We start from the raw sequence: 22,221 nt of genomic DNA, 5'->3' as shown, positions 1-22,221 counted from the left end.
CACATCATTTCAACATCAATATAAAAAATTATTAAGATATTTTAAAAAGATATTTTATATTCCTTTTTTGTACTATGTTTTCAAAATCTGGTGTGTATTTTATAACTTATCTCAATTCAGACTAGTCACATTTCAAGTGCTTGATAGCCAGCCACAGATGGCTTGTGTTATCAGACTATCGACAAGGAGTTAAAACTCACAGCTCCAATACCCAACTGGTGGGAATGTAAAATACTACACCACTTTAGGAAACTCTTTGGTTCTACCTAGAGAACGGAAAATATGCATACCTTATGAACCAGGAATTTTCCTCTTACGTACAGGATTCTATTCCAACCCAACAGAAATGACGTATACCCCAGAAGACATTCACAAGAATGCTAACAGCAGCACGACTGCACTATTTGTAACAGCAAAATGCTGGAAACTACCGAAAAGTCCACCAATTCTAAATGAATAAATAAGTGACAGGGTAATTATACAACAGACTGCCATGCCAGCAATGTGAATGAACCAACCACAACTCCACGCAATAGCTCAGACTCTCCCAAACACTGCTGAGCAGGAGAAGCCAGACCCGAAGATACACGCTCCTGACTCCATTTATCAAAACTCAGAAAACTGGGCAAAATGTTGAAAGGTCAGAATGGTGGTTACCCCTGAGGGGCAGGTTATGACTTGAAAAGAGGTGTTTGCTAAGGTTGTTTGTTGTCTGGGTGCTGATCGCAGGGATGTGTCTGCTTTGTGAAAATTCAGCTACAAGCCCTCTTAATTCCTGTCCTTTCCTTACCTTAGATCTATTTGTGCCCTTACAGTATACTTCAAGATATAAGTTACTACAAAAACAAGACAAAACCCTAATAGCTCCAGATGCACTTTACTCAAAGAGTCAAATTTCTCAAAATATCTTCTGATTGACTTTGGGGTTTTCCAGAAACACTGAATCCTTCGAAAAGAATCAAGATGACAATCATACTACTTTTGTGGTCTCTCCCAAACAAGAATAAACCTTCTTTCCAGGTCTGGGTTCCCACCACATGGACTCTGGCCACAAGCCAGAAAGACCCAGTTGATGAGGATGTTGCTACCTGACTCCATCACTTTCACTTCTCTAAGCTACAGAAGAACCTTTCGGTTTTCAAAACATCAATATGGAAGCAAACCTTTTCTTGACTAAATATTTTACTACCCTCTCAATATGAAAGCTATACTTCTTTACTGAAATGTCTTTTTTCCTTTTGAAATCAGAACAAAATAAGGCCTATTTCCACAGACAGATCCCTAATGACCACTTTCAGACACTCCAGCTCTCCAATTTGGTCAAGCTTAACTTAAACCCTCTGATTCTTAAGCTTATGGTCTAGGGAGTCTGCTGCTAGTACAGCGTCCCGGGGACATGAGTAATTTGGTGCGCCCAGTTGAGGTGCTGCTCTTCCACCCTGGGTAAGAGGCCAAAACCACTGGAACAGAGCTCTAACCTGTTAACTCAGATATACTCTGAGACATAAAAAAGAACCGAGGGTCGCCTGGGTGGCTCAGTCAGTTAAGCGTCTGCCTTTGCCCCGCACTGGGCTCCCTGCTCCACACAGAGGCTGTGTCTGCCTTTCTTTCTGTCCCTCCTCCTGCTTGTGTGCTCTCTCTCTCACTCTCTCAAAATAAATGAATAAAATCCTTAAAAAAAATTAAATGAAATAAAAAAGAATCGAACTGCGCTTTGGCCAGTGAGAACTGAATGCTAGCCACTGCCTACTTTTCTCTGTAGCGTGTCCCTGAATCATCAAACATACTTCAGGTAACCAACAAGCCTAGGCTTGGCCCACGTCCACTTGAATGCATTAGCTCATGTGATTTGTAACAAGGACTCTGAACTTTTAATGTAAGCTTAAACTAGCCAGAGATCTTGTTAAAATGCAGATTCGGACTTAATATGTCTGGGGTGGGGTCCCGATTCTGCATCTCAAACAAGCTCTTAGATGACTGCTGATGCTGCTGGTCTGAGGACTCAGCTTTGAGAATTTAAGACCTAGGAAACTAAGGTGGAACATGCGCCCTGCCTTCCTTGGGCATGATCAGCCACTGCATGTTTGGTCCATTTGAGGGCAGAGTCGTTATTCAGATGAGCTCATTTGAATACCACTCGGAAGCACCACCAAGAAAGCTCCCAATGAACAGCTACTTTAGTGGCAAAAATTTGGACAAATAAAACCTAAAGTAAAAGGCAGGGATAAGTGTAAGGAAGTAGGAGAGGAACATAGAAAAGAGGCTTCAAGTGAGAAAAGCCATTTTGGGATCGGCTGCCATGTGTTCCCTTGGAACGCAAGACATGTAAGTGAGGGCTTGTGTTATTTTTAGAGACCCCAGTCAAGAAAGAAACAAGAACTAATCCCTCATTTACTAACCACCGTGATCTGAAGAAATATAAACAGATCACGCTTTTGAGATGCTTAAGGTAAAAAAAATAAAACAGAAAAACCATTATTCCAACTCACCTTATAAGGGCAAGCAAATTGTCAAGAAGTTTCAGAATCTGTTCCGTGCAGGGGTTACGGAAGATTGGATTTCCACTGGGCGTATAACCCACCACGAATCCCCCAGCTTTGGCCTCTTCTAGGTCAGTGGGCCAGCAAGTTCGTTTCACAACACCCAGAATGCTATATACACAAAAGCTCATCTACAGAAAAACGTAAAATAAAAGGTAAACACAAAGAGAAAGAAAAAGCAAGTGTTATTACACATATGCAAGGTTACGGCAAATGTGATACCAGAGGCCAGAGAGAAGGAAAGGACCCCGCCCCATCCTGTCCCTTCTTTTAGGGTCAGTCTAAGAGCGGTCCTTTCATTGCCATCTTCAGAACCAGTGGTAGATTCTAGAAGTTTCCTTTACATGAGGCTGTCCTTCCCAGGGCTGCAGTGACCCTCTTGCAGGATTTCAGTTTAACAGGTGGCCCAGATATGGCTTTACAACCAAGTGTTTAGACCTCCAACATTTCGTCTTGTTCTAGGCTGACCTTGAACCCTCCAGGTTGGGCCCTGACAGCTCTTGCCCTAATCCTCACTTATGGTACTCTGAACCAACCTACTACTTGCCATACTGGAGCCAGGAACAATGCTTCTGTGAATAGCACAGAACTGAAGAACCTCAGGTTTGCAAATCAGATCATCTTTAGGATGCTATATGCCAGATAGCAGTGGCAGGAAGGACTCCCATTGCTGACCCAATTCCTCATTACATCTTTGGTCTTCGGAGCTACTTAGGGACCCCTAAAGCCAAAATAACGACTTCAAAGAAAAAACCATCTGCTCTGCTGTGGGAACTAACTCAAGAATTCAAGACTAAAGAAAAAAAGAAAGGAGAAGCTTAGGTAAGTGGACACTCCCAGATTTCTCACGCACACAGCAAAAACATAAATCTGTAAGAGACTCTACAAATGGTGACACCCTACTCCTGCCTGTGGCCACTGCAGCTTCCCATTCCCAGGAGAGGCTTACTCACTCGTGCGCGGTTCAGACCACAGGGATCCTCCGGGCCTGGGTCACAGCTCTTCCGATCAGCGCCCACATAGGCAATAAAAGCATCAACATCTGACAGCACTCTGAAGGTTGGAGTGGGAAAGACGAGTCACACCGTGATTTGAAGCACAGACGGTTTCTTCCACAAAAGCTAATAAGCTATGGTTATTTGGACCCAAAGAGCAGTTGTTATGGTGAGAGGAATTTAATCATACTGTCAGCTGTCATTTGAAGGCTGCAACTTCTCTTCCCACTTCTGAATGTCATTAGCAAAAAGGAGGCAGGCTTGAGAACGCTACATGGGCACAGTGTCTGTGCGACGCCTACTTTGTGGGGCCCTCCTGGCTGTTCTCACGTCTCTGCACGGGCAGGTGCTGCAGTGTACACACTGCTGGTACTCTGTGGCCTCCCGACCATACTACCCATCTTTACTCATTTCTTTCCTTTCTTTCCCTACACCTCGGAACTCAAGGTGGTATTTTCTGCGACTAGAATAAAAGATTGAATTTGGAGAACTTCGGATGTCACTGATGGGGCCATCACACCTTGAGATCCTGACACTGCCACCCTGGCCATAGCTCCTCAAATACAGAACGGGTGCTCCAGTGCAGTGAGGCTCTGGGGCGAAGGCTCCCCTCTACCTGTGCATGTCTTCAGAAAGCCAGATGCTGGCCACTGGTGCCATCAGCTCCTCTAGGAACACCTTCTGACGCTCGTAGCTCTTGAATTGGTTGCTAATGAGAACCAGGGCTTCCATGAGGGCACACTTCTCCATTTGTGTCAAGAGTAACTCATTGGAGAGGAGTTGCTTCACATGGTTATAAAGCATGTCAAAATTGGGCTGCAGATTACAAAGAAAAAAAACCCGAAGATGGTGAAGGTTTGATTTTTAAGGAGAGGTGGGTCACTCAAGGAAGGTGGAGAGAGAATCAAGGCATTCCTAGGAAGGTCAGGCCTATAAGACTGTCACTTAGTAATTTAGTTATAACATTCTTCTTTTGCCTGAACAAGCAAGGCAATTTAGGCAGAAGGTGGTTCTTGTCTTGGATATTTTGGGTGATTGTACTTTCCCATACCACAACTGTGAAAACAACAGATCTTTTTTTCTATTTCAATTTTATAGTATTCACAGACAAAGATTACCTGGTTTATGTATGTTAGGAAGACATGTAACTGCTGTGTATTCACAGAGGAAATTTTGGGTTAATTTCTAATCTGGAATAGTGCTGAATTACCTACAGAAACCCTCCAAAAAGTTGGGATTTGCATCTGGCTTCTCTCAAGATTAGGCACACCATTTGGCACACAGGAAAGATGTGTACATTGACGGGAAAAACTTGGTTATCTACATGGAAAAGAACTACTCATTCTGAGGGATTATACTGCATTTTTTATTCCACTGCTATGGTGGAGAGGAAAAAGGCACCAACTCAGGAATACTTATTTGATGCAAAGCTACATGTCCTACTTTTCTCTTTATGTGAGGTATAATTAGGGCTGGATTTACAGAAGAATGTAACTAAACTCAACAGGTCTCAGTGGCTACCTGGTTGGAGTTCAGCAACTTACCAGTACGAGCTGGGGGTAGTCACGACATGTCTTGATGATGGAGGAACAAGCATGTCTCCTCACATTCCTCACTGCCCGGGTTCTGGGGGCCTGGGAAGACACATTCAACAAACCTGGAGCCACTTTTAGTAAAATTTACAGATGCTGCATAGAATCACACAAAATATTTCCTTCAGAGGCAAATTCACAATCAGTTTTCACAATGTGGGAGTTTAATGGACTGACATTTATAGTCACCATGAATCTGCACGTTCACTGTTTTTGCCTCAGGGTATCTCTGGTACAAAACACTGTATCACAGGACCATCTCCTGCCTTTACTAACCCCTCTACCTATAAAAAAGCCCCTAGATTTAGATGGTAGGCATTCCTACTTTTGCTCTCTGGAAGTTAGGATTTGTTGAATTAATGGTCTTACCTTACTTTCTTCAACGGTTTCAAAAGTGACAGATGAAAATAGCTAAGGGTAAGAAAGGAAAGTTTACTCATAAGTACCAAATGCATCAAGTATTTTTAATAGTAGCATAAAATTTCTAACAAAATCTCGAAGGGTAAACGATATACTAACAAAAGGGTTTTCAATTGGTGTTAGGAAGTTTCAGATGCTCATTTTTCTCAGATAACTCTGGAAGAGGCTTGAGATTCCCAACTTTACCATCAAACATTCTACAAAGGTAGAGGTCACAGAGTCCCCAAACAATCCAAGCCATCAGCCAAGCACTCAGCTATGGTGATACCCTCTCTGATTCCACCGTGTAACTTTTCACGGACTCTTTCACCTAATACAGCGCTAGTCATCAGGATGGAATTGTACTCTAACAAAAGTCTCATCAAGAACCCTAATGGAGGGGGCTCCTGGGTGGCTCGCCTGGTCAAGCATCTGCCTTCAGCATAGGTCATGATCTCAGGGTCCTGGGATGGAGCCCCTCATCAGGGCCCCTGCTCAGTCTCCTTCTCCCTCCCCACTGCGCTCTCTTTCTCTCGTAAACAAATAAAATCTTAAAAACAAAAAAGAAAAGAAAAAAAGAAACGCAACAGATATTCCCCAGTTCTGAAAGAAGTTCTGTTGCAACAAACGAGTTACCTTTTTGAAGTTCTACTGACCTTTGTAATGCAACATTTTCTCATTTCGCTGGCTATATCTTTATCCTTCTTTGGGGAATTGTCTTTCTTTCCCCTCTTCCCCCAATGATGATAATCCCCAGGGTTCCCTGCTTGAGCCACATGTCCAACTCTACATACATATCACCCACTTCCCTAGGGCCTCACCTCTGCTCTAGGCACTTCCATGATGACGCCACCTTAATATTGTAATTTTCCAGACTCTAGACCTTAAACCTCAAATAGCCAATTTATTGTGAAGTATCTTCTCCTAGATGTTGTACATAAATATATACTTCAAATATAGTATTCCCAAACTGAACTCATCCCTACTTCCTCATTCTTGCCAATCCCATTATTCTCACTTAGGTAGTTCTCCACTACTCACCTAAATTGGAAACCCCAAAACCGTCCACACTAACCATTCCTTCTCAAAAATCCCCTTCGAATAAACTGACAGCACACCGATACCCTCTTGAGGTATTCTTTTCCGCTTCTCAGTATATGCGTCTATTAATTCCAACGCCACCCGGATACAACTGTTTATGTGATTTTGTTTCCAAACAGAGCGCCTGAAGGGTAAGTAAGGCTTTTCTACCAGCATGGTGCCTAATCCCATTAAGTACTGAATATTTGATGAATGAATAAATGACTGTTTATCAGCTTGTCTCAAAGACTCTCAGAAACAATCACAAAAAATAATTAGTTCAAAAATACCCAAACAAAGTTTACAAAGGAGATGGAACTTACCTTAGAGAAGACTTGGGGCAGGAACTCTGGTCTGTAGGTGACAAATGGAAAGAGTGCTGAGACATTAGTGAGGACACAGGACAGGATGAGAGGATCCTTGGTGTCAAAGTTCAGGACCATTTGCAACAGCTCTATTCCATCATTAACAGGAACCGCCTGTAATACAATGAAAAGGATGTTGACAGGGCTGATAAGGACTTCTGGTAAAATTTCCTTTAGGATTTGGTTTATAAATAGGTAATATAGCGGCACCTGGGTGGCTCAGTCAGTTAAGTGTCTGACTTCAGCGCAGGTCATAATCTCAGGGTCCTGGGATCGAGCCCCGTGTTGGGATCCAAGCTCATCAAGGAGTCTGCTTGTCCCTCTGCCCCTCCCCGCACTCGAGCGTGCTCTCTCGCTCTCTTTCAAATAAATAAATAAAATATTTAGGGACGCCTGGGTGGCTCTGTCAGTTAAGCATCTGCCTTTGGCTCAGGTCATGATCCCAGGGTCCTGGGATCGAGCCCCGCCATCAGGTTCCCTGCTGAGCGGGGAGCCTACTTCTCCCTCTCCCTCTGTGTGCTTTCTCTCTCTCTCTCTCTCAAGTAAGTAACATCTTAAAAAAAAAACCAAAAAAAACCCAAACTCTTTCAGTCTTGGTCAAACTCTTTCACAGGCTACCAGCTGAGCTGTGGACAGGCCCTGAGTGAGGGTGGGCATTGAGAGCGCAAAGCGAGCAGTGTGCAAGACCGCTGGACTGGACAAAACTGTGCGGAGTCAGACACTGAGAGCAGCAAGTGTGAATGTGACGGCTGAGCTCTGTCACTTGCACACTCCTGGGACACAGAAAGTGTTACAACTTAACAAGTAGTGACTAACTTCATCATATATACATTCGCCAAAAACTCACTTCTCTTGATTAGGAATGCTTCATTCTGACCCATTTCATTTTGGTGAAGAAAAAACCCGTTTATTCTGTCCCTAACAGAAGCCTAAATACTACCATCTAGGATTTTCCTGAGGCAAAAAGAATTTCGTTCTGTTTTTCTCCCCACCTATTATTCTGACTCCTACTCAGTTTCTAATTGTTACCTTTGCTTTGTCTCTAGCCCCACATCTTTCTCTTATACACAATCCAAACTTTTTGTACCTTCTGACCAACTAATATTTGGCATTTTGACCAAATACCATCATATTCAAGGACGTATCCTACAGTCCAGCCTACAACCAACTAGGCACCCTCCACCTGCAATGCTGCCAGTCCTTTCATACATTTTAAAGACAAATACCTGACAAATCCTGACCATTTCATTATCTTGCTTTCCAGCAGGAAATATCTGGATCTATCAAGTTGTCTAACTTAAAAAATGCCAGGAAAGGAAACCCCAGGGCTGTTTCCCTTGATTCAATAAAGGGCTTTCTTAATTAGATAGTCCCACTTAAACCTGAAAAAGGGCTCATTCAGTAAAAAATGCAGGATCCAAGTAGGATTTCCTACCTAAATTTTGGAACAAACTCTAAATGTCATCATTTCAAACTCAAATCAATATACAAGCACATGATGTTATGACTCTAAGATCTAATTTGTTAATATGCCTTTTGTGAGAAAAAGCACTGTATCTCACTTATCTTCAAGGGATTTAGATTTTTCCTACAACTAACCTGGAATATACTAAGATGTTATCCTGAAATGAGTGATCCAATGATTTTAACCCAATTAATTACAGCTGCATCTAAGGTAGATAAGAGAAAGGGTAGATAGGTCACATGAAGCATACAAAAACAAGACCGCTTTATTCAGATTATTCAGGGAAGAGGACACGGATCAGCTAACATGAATATGGGGTCTATCTGCCATAAACTGAAAAGGATGCTTAATGGCAAACATCTCCAAAGATTTTCCAACTCAAGATTACCACTGCTGTCCTCCCTGTAACAGCTATCCTACCTGCACTTCACTATACAAACAGGCTTGTCTTATTATCCCCTTAAAATGAATATTGACCATTGTAGGTTTAGAGTCAGACCTGCAATCTGAACTTGAGTAAGTTATTTAACCTCTCTGATTCTCCATTTCCTCTTCTGTGAGATGCAGATCCACAGATTTTCCTATCCCTCTGTCAGTTTTAAAAAGACAAAATCATTACTCAATCAGCACAGGAAGCAGTTACTTACTTCTTTATCTAGTGTCCGAAACATCTGGTTGACCACACTTTCCAAAAAAAAAGTCATGGCTTCCCACTGCACGAATGAAGATGAGAAGATGGAGCAGAGGGCACCTTCTCCAGTTCCAGCTGTAGGGGAACAGGGTTTTAAAACACAAACATAAACACACGCACACACACACAAACACATGCATGCACACACACAATTGCAGGAACACAGAAGACACAGAGAGACAAAGGGGACTTAGAGACCACTTAATTTCACAGTTGAAGAAACAGGATAATCTAATCCCTCTCAGCCTGGAGAAAGAAAAGAACTAAAAGTAGAGAAGGGGTCTATCCTGCCTCCACCTCTAACAATGAGCTGCCAGAATTCACTCTGTGAGTCTTACCTGTAAAACCATTTTGAATATTGAATGAGAATATACACGTAAGCATCAAAAACACAGGCAATTGATAAATATCAATTAATCTCTCCCTTCCTGTCCTTTATAACCTATCCATGAAAATCTAAGTAATTAAGATATTGGAGACCATAAAGAATCCTTAAAACAAAAACAAAAAAACCTGATATAAGATACAAAATGCTGCTTCATATCCAGTAGCCTCATGACAACTGAAAGTTCTAGAGAATTGTGCCACCCTTCAAGTTCATAATTATCAGCAAAGCACATCACTCAAACAGCAAAGCACAGGCAAAAAGATTTATGAATTACTTTTCTTGCTTCCATATAGCGCTCCCATTTACTAGCTTTACCTTGGTGCAACATATGTGGGCCTCCACAAACATTCAGATTACCAGGTACCATGGACCTTTTGAGTCAGTTATGAATACCCAAAACAAAATGTTAAATCCCATGAATGCCAAGTAACTAGTGTAGCTGGGAACTGACCTATATAAGGAGCCTTTCTAAAGGAGTGACTTATACCTTCTTCTGTTTTATTAAATCCTGTCATCCACAGCATGCATTAATTAGTAAGACAATAGACAGATGACATGGCGTACAGAGAAGTTACCTGGCTTATGCGTTTAGGTACAGAAGTATTACTCCGATACCGTATAAAGCGGCATTTCCAAAGGCTTTGAGGTGGCTGAGATATGGAAGGTTATGCCTGACTAACAAGGCATTCTTTTTAAGTTTAGGAGTGGTTCTATGCAAGAACTTGGTAGAAAAGCTTTAAAAAAAAGTCTAGACATGCAATTTGGTAAGATGGTGCCTACAGTGAAATAATAAAATCAACAACGAGCAACTGGTTCATTCTGTTAGGAAAGAAAAATGAAGGCAAGACTGACAGGGACATGACTTTACGCTAATTTAAACAGATTATTTTTGAACACTATTAGCATGTTGTTCTGAAGTGTGGCTTACAAGGCTTATTTCCTATGTATATTTGATACAATACTTCACTAATGTTAAGAAATAAAAAAACCTTACAGTTCATGGATCCAGTATCAACAGAAGTTGACAGCTGATACTTTAGCCACTCCCCAGCCATCTGGAAGCTAGTCTTAGGATCCAAACGACATGCTAACCTCATTACCTCTCCTTGTTGGGCCCTGGAGGCTGCCAAGAGAAAGACATAAATCAGTAACTCGCAGATAATAGGCACACAGTTAATGGTGATTTATTTATCCATCCCAGGAGGAAAGTGTTCAAAGAAACTCTGTTCTGCAGATTTATGCTCTGAATGTAACAAATGTTCAATAAAGATTAACAAATTCAGAAATTTTCAAAAGTAAATTGTCTCCGGAAGCCGCCCTACCAGCGTAATCCTCTAAGAGGCAAACTAAAAGTGGTCTCCCATTTCTGTTGGAACTAATAAAAGATTAGGTTGGTACAGATGTAAAACAGTGTGGCTGCTATGGAAAACAGCCTGGTGGTTCCTAAAAACATTAAACATGACATTAGTGTATGATCAAATATAAACACTCACCCAACAGAAATAAAAACATGTCCGTCCATTCAACTTGTACACAAATGGTACAGCAGCATTATTCCTTTTTTTTTTTTTTTTAAGGTAAGCTCTAGGCCCAACGAGGGGCTTGAACTCATGACCCCAAGATCAAGAGTTGTATGCTCTACCGACTAAGCCAGCCAGGCGCCCCAAAAGCAGCATTATTCTTAACAGCTAAGAAGTAGAAACAACTCAAATATCCATCAACTTATGAAATGGATGAATAAAATCTGGTACACCCACACAATGAAACATTGGCAATAAAAAGAAACAAAGTACTGACAGATGCCACTACATGGGTGAATTTTAAAGACAACTATAAGTGAAAGAAGGCAGTTACAAAGACCATGTATTCTACAATCTGTTTATATGAAATGTTCAGAATTGGTGAAATGTAGAAACATAAAGTGGATTACTGGTTGCCTGGAGCTGAGAAGGATGAGGGGACTGGGAATGGCTGACTGATAGCAGGCATAGGGATTCTTGGGGTCATGAAAATGTCCACAAATTGTGGCAAGAGTCACACAAGTCTAAAAATACAAAAAAACCACTTATTTGTATACTATAAATGGGTGAATTGTATGGTAAATGAACTATATCTCATCAAGCTGTTATTAAAAAAAAAAAAAAAAAAAAAAGAAGGGGGAACCAGCCAGACTACAGAAAACCCAGAACAGATTAGGTTTTCAGAATGTGGGTTTCTCCTCTTTATTTTGGAAGACAGCAAGGTAAGGTAGTATTTAATCCTAGGTATAAAAAACTTCAAGTGCCTTATATATAGTTACTATGCCTAAACATCCAAGTCCAAAGGCTGTGTGTGTGCGCATAATGCCCACGCGAGAGAGAATACTACGCCTGGAATGAGCACAGTCCCAGTACCCACTGCAATGTGAAACTAGGGATTAAACAGGCTGTTTGTCCAGATCCTGGGCCCTTTCATATAGAACCCCAAGGGTCAGGCACCATGATTCGTAACGCTAGATGCCATTCTCAGACGAACAGGAGAAATTCCAGGCTACCATCACTTACAGTTGAAGAAAGCATTGAAGTCCTCATCACTATCAAAATCAAATCGAGAGTATTCACAGCTAGGGCTGTCTGTTTTAGAAGGAAAGCCCATCTGCAAAAAGAAAGATAATTGGGGTAGGGGGTAAAAACAGAACTACCCAAAGAGGCTTAAACTCTCTAGGAGCTCAAGCACTTTCTAATTTAAGAAGAGTTAAGGGTTTGCATAAGATCTTTTATAATGAATAACTGCTTCTGGTCTATCCCAAGTCCATAATTTTCTCCCAGTTCCAATAATCCTGAGAGTGGTAGAAAAGAGAATACTCATTTGATGCTCTCCTCCAGATTCCTCAGGGAGAATTAAATTCTAGAATTTGTTTAGGGTATCTGAGTATAAAGCTGTCCCAAAACAAAGCGCTAATACAGCATACAATAAGCAAGAAAGAATTGAGAACTATCTGTCCCCTTCAATGCTGAACCCTGGGAAAAAGCATGGAACTCTGCATGTTTCACTCAAAAAGTCCTGAAGATTATGGTAGATGAGAACAGGGTGCCATGTGCTCGGTGTATTCCCTGAGGAAATAAGAGGACCCTTATATAGGTCCCATTCTCTGATTTTTACAAATCAAGCATCTGTCAGCTGCAAGAGCCCTTAGCAGATCTCAGGGAATTCACAAGCAATCCTACTGAAGTGGTGAGCAATTTGCTTCCACTTTCCGTCCTCCCTTCTCACTCACCTTCAGACCCTCACTAGACCTTCAGAAACAATCACATAGGACTTCGTCTTGGAATCTTGGCTGGGAAAAGTATTATACCACTGCATGGTCATGGGTCACTGCTCTTGTCCTTCTTCCTAGCACCTAGCCCAATGCCCAATACTTTGTATAGAAGGGTTCCAATAATATGAAAAAGTAGATAAAATAAGTTTGGACTGCTTTCTTCTTGGTGAATAAGAGAATAATATGCCCAATGATGGGATACTGGTGACCAAAATGGGCTGGCAGCAATGCCAATCTAAGTCTTATTACATGTATTCACCTACATTCCCCCCCCCCTTTTTTTTAAAGATTTATTTGAGAGAATGAGTGAGTGAGCAGGGGAAGGGGCAGAAGGAGAGACAGAATCCCAAGCAGACTCCCTGCTGAATGCAGAGCCTGATGCAGGGTTCGATCACACAACGCCAAGATCATGACCTGAGCCGAAATCAAGACGCTTAACCAACAATGCCACCCAAGTACCCCCCATTCCACATTTTGATTCCCACTGCCTACCTTGACCAAATTAGTCATAGAAGCACGAAGATATTTTGGTATTATTGCTAATAGCAAAGGGTCACGGGATAGGATCTCATGCCGGAAAAGGGCCCCCCAAGTCATTTGAGTTGAAGAGCGTAGAAACTAAAGGGGGTGGGGGGAGAAGGAAAAACCTCAGTTAAAGGATTTGGATTTTATATAACGAAGATTACTACATAGCCCAGCAATTATCAACAATATTTTTTCGTGGAAATAAATCTCTATAATACTTCGAAACTGTTCACATTGTACTCTATCAGTAATGACTACCTGTTATAGACCACATATTAATAAGACAGACTGTGGGTCAGGTGTAATTCCTGGAGTGTCAGCTGAGCTCTACCACTTTTTCTTCTTCTTTTCTTTTTTACTCTACATAAGCTCTATGTATGAGCCAGTATGGGGCTCGAACAACCTGGAGATCAAGAGTCGCATGCTCTACCGACTGAGCCACCCAGGGGCCCCTCTACCACTTTAAGTGCAAAAAAGGATATGGGAATCTTAGGGTGGTACTACAAGGAAACCTTAAATGTGTGAAATTAATTTTATAACACAAGCGATTAGACTTTAGCATTTAAAATGCCTTTGGTAGCAATTCACCTGGGACACACCTCGCATCGGATTGAGCAGAATATTACCTGAGGGGAAAAGCTGCTGACCTAGATGGTGCAAAACTTGGCTCAGGAAGAAGCTAACAATTCTCTTAATGAAATCACACTATAGTTATTTCTTAGAGCCTTAAGAGTCACATTTTATACACGAGCTGCTAATTACTTCAAGCCATAGTGCTTAATTTTGGTTTACCTAACTAAAATTTTCAGACGTTGCCTACATAAAGTTTACCTGACTTGGATGGGTTGTGAAAGCGAGAAAAGATTCCAGGTATTTTCCAAAGTTTGCTGGTGTTTCTACATCAGAATCCACACCCTGAGGGACAAAAAGACCACTACATCAGTGACGTTGATGGGAGGGTGGAAGAGAACAGTGGGAGGAATAGGGTAACAAACACAGCTGACTCTTGAACACGGGGGCTAAGGGTCAAAAATCCACATATATCTTTGCACTCCCCCAAAACTTAACTACTAACAGCCTCCTATAGACCGGAGGCCTTACTGATAACATAAACTGATTAACACGTATTTTGTATATATATTATATGCTGTGTCCTTATAATAAAGGAAGCTAAAAAAAAATGTTATTAAGATAATTCTGAGAAAAAATATATTTACAGAACTGCACGTATTTATCAAAAAATATCTGTGTCTAAGTGGACCCATGCAGTTCAAACCTGTGTTGTTCAAGGGTCAACTGTATAGAACTTAAACCCTCACAAATTTCAGTTCTGAAAGGACTTTATACTTCCTTGTGACCTAAGGAAGGCATCAATTCAAGGGCTAAAAAGAGGAAAGGTGCTTTACCTCCTTAATCATCATCATTAAAACTCATTCTGTAGTCAAATACTAAAATGAAAAAGAGCATTCATTTCAGAAATCACAGAAAGAAAAAATCTGTATTATTTCTTCACACCTAGTCTATTCACATCTGTGACCAAATCTATTAAATAACCACTTGACGGTATACATCATATGTCTGTAGCTCAATTCCTCTCTAACCAGTCAAACCACCATAAAAAGGCCTAATATCAGATGCAAATGTCTGTACCAATGTCCTCTCTCTCAACTTGTAAGACGAGTTATTAAATATTTCCCTAAAGACAAGTATTTTTAGGTCAATCACACTAAAGTTTTCTTTTATGATCAATAACACAATCCTTTAAATTTGGGAAAAGGGTTCTTTATTCAAACACATAATATTTCATGATCTAATAGGGCTCTAAAGGGTAATGCATTCAGCAAACTGATGTTCTTATTAAGTACCAAAATTCACAAGAATAGCATTGTTGACTTTATGGAATAACAGATGTGGATGTTTCCTGTTAATATCAATAACTGACTTGTTAAAAGAAATTTATATCATTCAAACCCTGTTACAATAACTTAATCTATAAAATCATATGAAATAACCTGTAGGGCAATGCTCCACAAGGCTAAAATTAATGGCATGTTTCACTCATTATACAAATATAACTTTCTAAATGCTCTGCTCAAATGGCCCTGAAACTCTCCAGAAAGTAAGTGCTCACCAGTAATGCACACAGCTGATTGCCCAGAGCACACAACACCTGACAGAGTCTCTTCAGGAAGACATAATGTTTTTCTACCAAGCCTCCTCCATCAGCAGTCCTGTAAGATGAGAAAATAGTGTGATTACTTGCACATCAAGAGAACCAAAAAGATTCCCACCAAATGAAGCTGCGGTCTATGCTTCAACATTCAAATTTCTGTTGATCATTAAAATTAAAAAACCAAAAAAACCTCAAATCAAACACTGAAGAATCAATGAGGAACAGGGTTCAATGCAATCTTATCCCCCAAAGAAGCACTCTACTTCTGCACATTATATGGTTCTTGAGCATTTTAGATTCAGAATGTGAACTCTGAGCATGACTCCGTACAACAGTGCATACACTTACAGGCATTCCTTGATACCCAGGGAGGACTTAAAGAGAGATGCGTAGGAAAGTACGTAACAATTCCTTATGCCACCGACAAAATTAAAAGGGCAATAATCAAGAGAAAGAAAAGACAAGCCACAGACTGGGAGAAAATATCTGCAAAAGTCACATCTAAAAAAGGACTGTTACTCAAAATATATAAGGAACTCTTAAAATTCAATAATAAGAAAACAATCTGATCAAAACATAGACCAAAGAGCTTAACAGACGTCTCACCAAAGGTATACAGACAACAAATAAACCTATGAAAAGCTGCTCCACATCATATGCCATTAGGAAATTGCAAATTCAAATGAGATACCACTCACACCTATTGGAACAGCCAAAATCTAGACCACTGGTACAACACCAAGTGCTGCCAAGGACGTGGAGGGACTCTCATTCATTGCCGGTGAGAATGCAAAACAATACAGCCACTTCGAAGACAATCTGAGTTTCTTACAAAACTAAGCATAGTCTTAAATAACCCAGCGATCATGCTTCTTAGTATTTACCCGGAAGAACTGAAAATACATTCACACAAAGACCCGCGTGTTTATACCATGTTAAACCTAGATGTTTATTGCAGCTTTACTCATAACTGGCAAAATCTGGAAGCAACCAAGAGGTCTTCTGGTAGGTGAATGAATAAACTGGTACATCCAGACAATGGGCTATTTTATTCATTGCTAACAAGGAATGAGCTGTCAAGGCCATGAAAACACATGGTAAACTCTAAATGCATATTACCAACTAAAAGAAGTCAATCTGAAAAGGTTATATATTATATGATTCCAACTATATGACATCCTGGAAAAGGCAAAAAACTCTGGAGAAAGTAAAAAGATCAGATCAGTTGTTGCCAGAAGTTGGGGTAGGGGGGAGAGATGAAAAGGCAGAGCACAGAGGATTTTCCAGCAGTGAAAATACTCTGTAAGATACTCTAATGATACATATTATTACACATTTGTTGAAACCCACAGAATGTACCCACAGAATGTACAACACCAAGAGTGAACCCTAAAGTAAACCATGGACTTTGGATGATTATAATGTGTAAGTATAAGATCATCAATTGTAACAAACGTACCACTCTGGTTGGGGATATTGGTAATGGGGGAGCCTATACAAGGTGGGGGGGGGCATGGGAAAGCTCTGTATCTTTGCTGAATTTTGTTGAGAATCTGAAATTGCTCTTAAAAACAAAGTCTTAGGAAAAAAAAGCAGTAATAGTATAACTTTGTGTGTCACTTCTCGAAGTCATTCAGCTCAGATCTGTAACTCCTTAGCTACTATTTTAGAATCCAAATAACTTTAAAAAAGGGGCACCTGAGTAGCTCAGTCGGTTAAGTGTCTGCCTTCAGCTCAGGTCATGATCTCCAGGTCCTGGGATCAAGTTCTGCATTGGGCTCCCTTCTCGGAGGGGGAGCTTGCTTGCTTCTCCCTCTGCCCCTGCCCCACTCCTCCCGCCACCCCACCCGTGCTCTCTCTGCCCTTCCCTCTGTGTGCAGGTGCGTGAGCGCCCACGTGCATGCACTCTCTCTCTCTCATAAAAATAAATAAAATCTTAAAAAACAATTATAACTTACTTGGTGGCAAAACCTGACCTGAAATGATACAGGACTATTCACACTAGTAAGACTCAATAATAACTATCGTGGACAGCAGCCACGTTAGCTGCGTTCCCGAGACAGCTGAGTATAATGTAAGAAGCATGGCCTCAGGGTAAGCAAGACCTGGGCTCTAGTGATGCTGAGGGCCAATACGGCATTATGGTTTCTAGTGCAGGCTCTCGAGTCTGACTGCCTGGGTTCGAATCATTGCTTTATTAATCAGTACCAGTAAGTAACACGAACGGAGATGGGACACCTCACTGTGAAAGTCACAGTTTCTATGGAACTAAGAAATGGACCTAGGGAACAGTTAACTACGGTGGCCACCCAAAAGACATGTTATGAATTTAATTAAAAGGATCCCTTAAAAACAAAGCTAGTCTCCAGAGAAAAGAAAGCCATCATGAAAGCTGTGTTGGAATGGACACCAAGAGACTTTAAGTAATACATGTGTATCTCATCTCATCTTTTTCATTTGTCCCCGGGACTAGGGACCAAGAGAAGAGTATTAAAAAAAAAAAAAAAAAGATGCTGTGACAGCTTGAACTGTCTTTTTTTTTTTTTTTTAAAGATTTCATTTATTTATTCAACAGAGATAGAGACAGCCAGCGAGAGAGGGAACACAGCAGGGGGAGTGGGAGAGGAAGAAGCAGGCTCATAGCAGAGGAGCCTGATGCGGGGCTTGATCCCAGAACGCCGGGATCACGCCCTGAGCCGAAGGCAGACGCTTAACCGCTGTGCCACCCAGGCGCCCCTGAACCGTCTTTGTAGTACAGTTCTACCTGCCTTCCTGGTAAGAAACACGTATCAGGAAATGCTCAAATATTTTCCAAAGCAATTAAAAATGGAAGTAAGTGGAAGCCAGTATTTTAGGACACAGAATGTGTCTGCAGGTCCCACGCATACATTTCTCATCGAACACACTGCTCCTGCTGCCTCCTAGAGCCTCAGCACTCCAGGCATTGATTACTTTGAGCAGGAGAAGAAGGAGCAGCATCTGGAGTCCTGCCGTCAAGGCAGGCCCTGGAGCAGACTCTGGTCCAGAACATCAGAGCATTCTCAGGTCGAGGCACCAGCACTACTAGGAGGCTTAGCGAATCACCAGAAGCAGACAGAATCAAGGAGATGAGCTGTCTGGGAAGAATGGGGAAAACTGTGAAAGTGACTGGGTATAGAGTCAACGGCCACAATTTCTTTCCAGGTTAGGTCTTTAAAAAAGTTAGAAAGTTCCTTTAAAATTGCCAGACTTTCAAATTAAAAACACTGTCAATTGACTGCCAACATTCAGATAAGAACTTCAGATATATTGGTATAAACTACAGAAATGACAACGAAATTAGAAAACACAGAGAAAAGTAGAGACTCACTGTGCAGCAGAGAGTATATAATGCATGGCAACATCCCCAAACAAGACCATCAGGGGCTTCCGGTCTTCCAACTTGCCCTAGAACCAATTTTAGGGAAACACAGGTAACACAAACTCTGTTATTAAAAGCCTCCAAGTATTAACACATCTTCTATACCTATATAATCAAATATATTGACTTCATAATTTCTCACAGTCCCAGGGCTAACTAAATCCTGCAAAAAAGGCCGATTCTTTAAAATCAAGACTGGGTTTCTATTTCTTGTATTTTTAAATGTGTTGGGCAATAATGCTGATATGAAAACAGAGTAAATTACATCTAAAGATAACAGTCCTACGGAGAAAAGAGCCCCAGTCCCATTTGTCAGCCCAGGCCCATATGAAGCCAGTGCAGCCGCCACCTAAGATTCACGGAGTTTTAAGTTTCAGTATTACTTTCATCGTTTCCTCAGTGTGAAGTGCCAAGATTCATAGTGGTTTCAAGAATAAGGTAGCCCGACAAATCTCTGAATATGCTGCCAATGGAACCCTACAATATCGGCAAACTACTGTCCAAAGGGGTTGGAGGCAGATATTTATTTATTTTTTTTTTCTTTTCTTTTTTTTTTTTTTTTTTATTTTTTGGTGTTCTTTTTTTTTTTTTTTTTAATAATGATTTTTTATTATATTATGTTAGTCACCATACAGTACATCCCCAGTTTTCGATGTAAGGCTCGATGATTCATTAGTTGTGTATAACACCCAGTGCACCATGCAATACGTGCCCTCCTTACTACCCATCACCGGTCTATCCCATTCCCCCATCCTCCTCCCCTCTGTAGCCCTCAGTTTGTTTCTCATAGTCCATAGTCTCTCATGTTTCATTCCCCCTTCTGATTACCCCCCCTTTCTTTATCCCTTTCTTCCCCTACTGATCATTCTAGTTCTTATGTTCCATAGATGAGAGAAATCATATGATAGTTGTCTTTCTCTGCTTGACTTATTTCACTAAGCATTATCTCCTCCAGTGCCGTCCATGTTGTAGCAAATGTTGAGAACTCATTCTTTCTGATTGCTGAGTAATATTCCATTGTATATATGGACCACAACTTCTTAATCCAGTCATCTGTTGCAGGGCATCTCGGCTCCTTCCACGATTTAGCTATTGTGGACATTGCTGCTATGAACATTGGGGTGCATATGGCCCTTCTCTTCACTACGTCTGTATCTTTGGGGTAAACACCCAGTAGTGCAATGGCTGGATCATAGGGTAGCTCAATTTTTAACTTTTTAAGGGACCTCCACACGGTTTTCCAGAGTGGCTGTACCAACTTGCATTCCCACCAACAATGTAGGAGGGATCCCCTTTCTCCACATCCTCTCCAACAATTGTTGTTTCTTGCCTTGTCTATTTTTGCCATTCTAACTGGCGTAAGGTGGTATCTCAGTGTGGTTTTGATTTGAATTTCCTTGATGGCTAATGATTTTGAACATTTTTTCATGTGTCTGTTAGCCATTTGTATGTCTTCATTGGAAAAGTGTCTGTTCATATCTTCTGCCCATTTTTTGATTTGTTTATTTGTTTCTCGTGTATTGAGTTTGAGAAGTTCTTTGTAGATCTTGGATACCAGTCCTTTATCTGTAGTGTCATTTGCAAATATATTCTCCCATTCCGTGGGCTGGGAGGCAGATATTTAAATTGGTGTCATGTAAAAATAAATCCCAAACTTTCCAAATGTCTTTCTGCCACAACGTACGATCGGACACACATACACACCCCACAGGGACTCTGAGGATCGAAGTCAGTTTGAAGTGCTAACTTACTTTTCTGCTGACTGCAATGAGAAGACATTCAGCGGCTCCCAACTGAAGTTCCTGTTCGTTCAGAAGCAGGCAGAGCATCTCTAAGAGCTTACAGTTTTCAGCAGTGATATGACTCATGGACACCCAGTCAATGTAGCCTGCTAGAGTATTCAGTGCCGCGACTCCGACTCGACAGTTTGCTTGGGCCTGCGTAAAAAGAAATAATTTTTAATCGTTAAGTCCTCACTAACAAAGAGGCTGTGGTTATACTTGAGCTCCTTCTATTCTCTAATTCTAAAAAGAAAACGATTTAAAAAAAAAAAAAAAGTCCTCATGTAACAGCCAGACAGGGAACTCAAAGGTCTTCTCTTGACGCACAACCACTTGTGAGACAACAGCATCTCAATGTCAGTAAGATCATACTGGCACGTGCCTGATAAACCGGAAATACGGTAATTCTAACTCCCTTCTACCATTGCTCGGTGATCACCTACACCAAGGCTGACGTCACCCTCCACTAGGCGTATCCCTCTCTGTACCTGAAAGCCTCAAAGCAGTCTCCTTCCAACTCCACAAGAGCTCTTACCTTTGACTCCTGAGAATTATCTGTCTTCTGAAAGAAAAGAAGTATAAGGATCCAATGTTTTTAATGAGCAAAAGGCTATGTAATAACTTTCCACCCACTTAATAAAGTCCCTTGAATAACGATTTTAAATATAGACTCAACTTCTAACCTCGGAAAAGACACAACTGCATTAAGAACATTTAGCTGCTATTTCCCCTAAAGACAGGTTATTTTAATTTTAGCAATATGACAGAAAGTTAAGATCTAAAGAGCTTACCCAAATTTGTTACAACATTAAGCCCACAAAGACCGTTTCAAAGCAGACCATTTAGAAAGAAATACAACAGATGAATAAATAAGGTTCCACACTGCTAGGGATCAAAGAAATATAATTCAAAACAAAGTATGAGCATTTTTTCATGTGAAAATAAAGACAAGTTATAACTAGCAAAAGAATATTGCAATGATGTAATATAAATGGAAAAAGTGAGACAAAGTTAAATGAATATAATTTATGACCATGTATGTATGGAAAGAACTACAGGAAAATCACGCACACAAAAATATCACACGCTACGTAGACAAAAATAATGTCCATTCAGTAAATGTAAATTATAACTGATTTCTACCCTTATACTTCAAATTCCATAATTACACAATGCTTATTAATTTACATGTGCAAAATTAGTATTTCCCCAAAAAACTTCTGAAATTAAAATTAAGAATAACTCCTGAAGACAGGTGACCCAGAGAAACAGAAGCAGGAATAACAACTTTTGAAGCACCTGAAAACTCACTGCCATTAGGACTATGAAGGATTTGTTCTACAAATGTACTTAAACTTGAAATTTAATTTAAAAAATACATTTGTTAATAACAGACAAGTGTTCGCTTTCATCATCAGCGATGGAATCGAGGTGTTAATGAGCAGAGAGGAGTAGAACCCTCTCACACCAGCATCTACCGACGCTGCCCAAGAAGGAAAAGGAACCCAAGTGACAAGAGACAAGACCAG

The 22,221-nt window shown here is 40.8% G+C and overlaps 1 protein-coding gene across 2 annotated transcripts in view; it reads right to left on the bottom strand.

The window, feature by feature from the left end:
* The window catches only part of XPO5 (exportin 5), a 45,423-nt gene that overhangs the window by 16,470 nt on the left and 6,732 nt on the right, over positions 1 to 22,221 (bottom strand). The window contains exons 6-20 of one of the 2 annotated variants that reach the window (XM_045801254.2): positions 21,228 to 21,254; positions 20,663 to 20,848; positions 18,861 to 18,937; positions 15,470 to 15,569; positions 14,170 to 14,253; positions 13,306 to 13,431; positions 12,059 to 12,149; positions 10,510 to 10,638; positions 9,084 to 9,202; positions 6,930 to 7,085; positions 5,497 to 5,538; positions 5,080 to 5,169; positions 4,152 to 4,351; positions 3,494 to 3,593; positions 2,490 to 2,671 (exon numbers count right to left, since the gene is read on the bottom strand). In XM_045801254.2, the coding sequence (XP_045657210.1) occupies positions 2,490 to 2,671; positions 3,494 to 3,593; positions 4,152 to 4,351; positions 5,080 to 5,169; positions 5,497 to 5,538; positions 6,930 to 7,085; positions 9,084 to 9,202; positions 10,510 to 10,638; positions 12,059 to 12,149; positions 13,306 to 13,431; positions 14,170 to 14,253; positions 15,470 to 15,569; positions 18,861 to 18,937; positions 20,663 to 20,848; positions 21,228 to 21,254 (1,709 nt within the window). The remainder of the gene's footprint in view (positions 1 to 2,489; positions 2,672 to 3,493; positions 3,594 to 4,151; positions 4,352 to 5,079; positions 5,170 to 5,496; positions 5,539 to 6,929; positions 7,086 to 9,083; positions 9,203 to 10,509; positions 10,639 to 12,058; positions 12,150 to 13,305; positions 13,432 to 14,169; positions 14,254 to 15,469; positions 15,570 to 18,860; positions 18,938 to 20,662; positions 20,849 to 21,227; positions 21,255 to 22,221) is intronic. The other variant, XM_045801262.2, reaches the window with a different exon arrangement.

The sequence above is a fragment of the Ursus americanus genome, chromosome 29 (genome assembly GCF_024610735.1).
Source record: "Ursus americanus isolate L20-20 chromosome 29, mUrsAme1.1.p, whole genome shotgun sequence".
In the NCBI taxonomy this organism is placed as follows: Eukaryota; Metazoa; Chordata; class Mammalia; order Carnivora; family Ursidae; genus Ursus; species Ursus americanus.
This window is presented reverse-complemented; position numbering and strand designations above follow the sequence as displayed.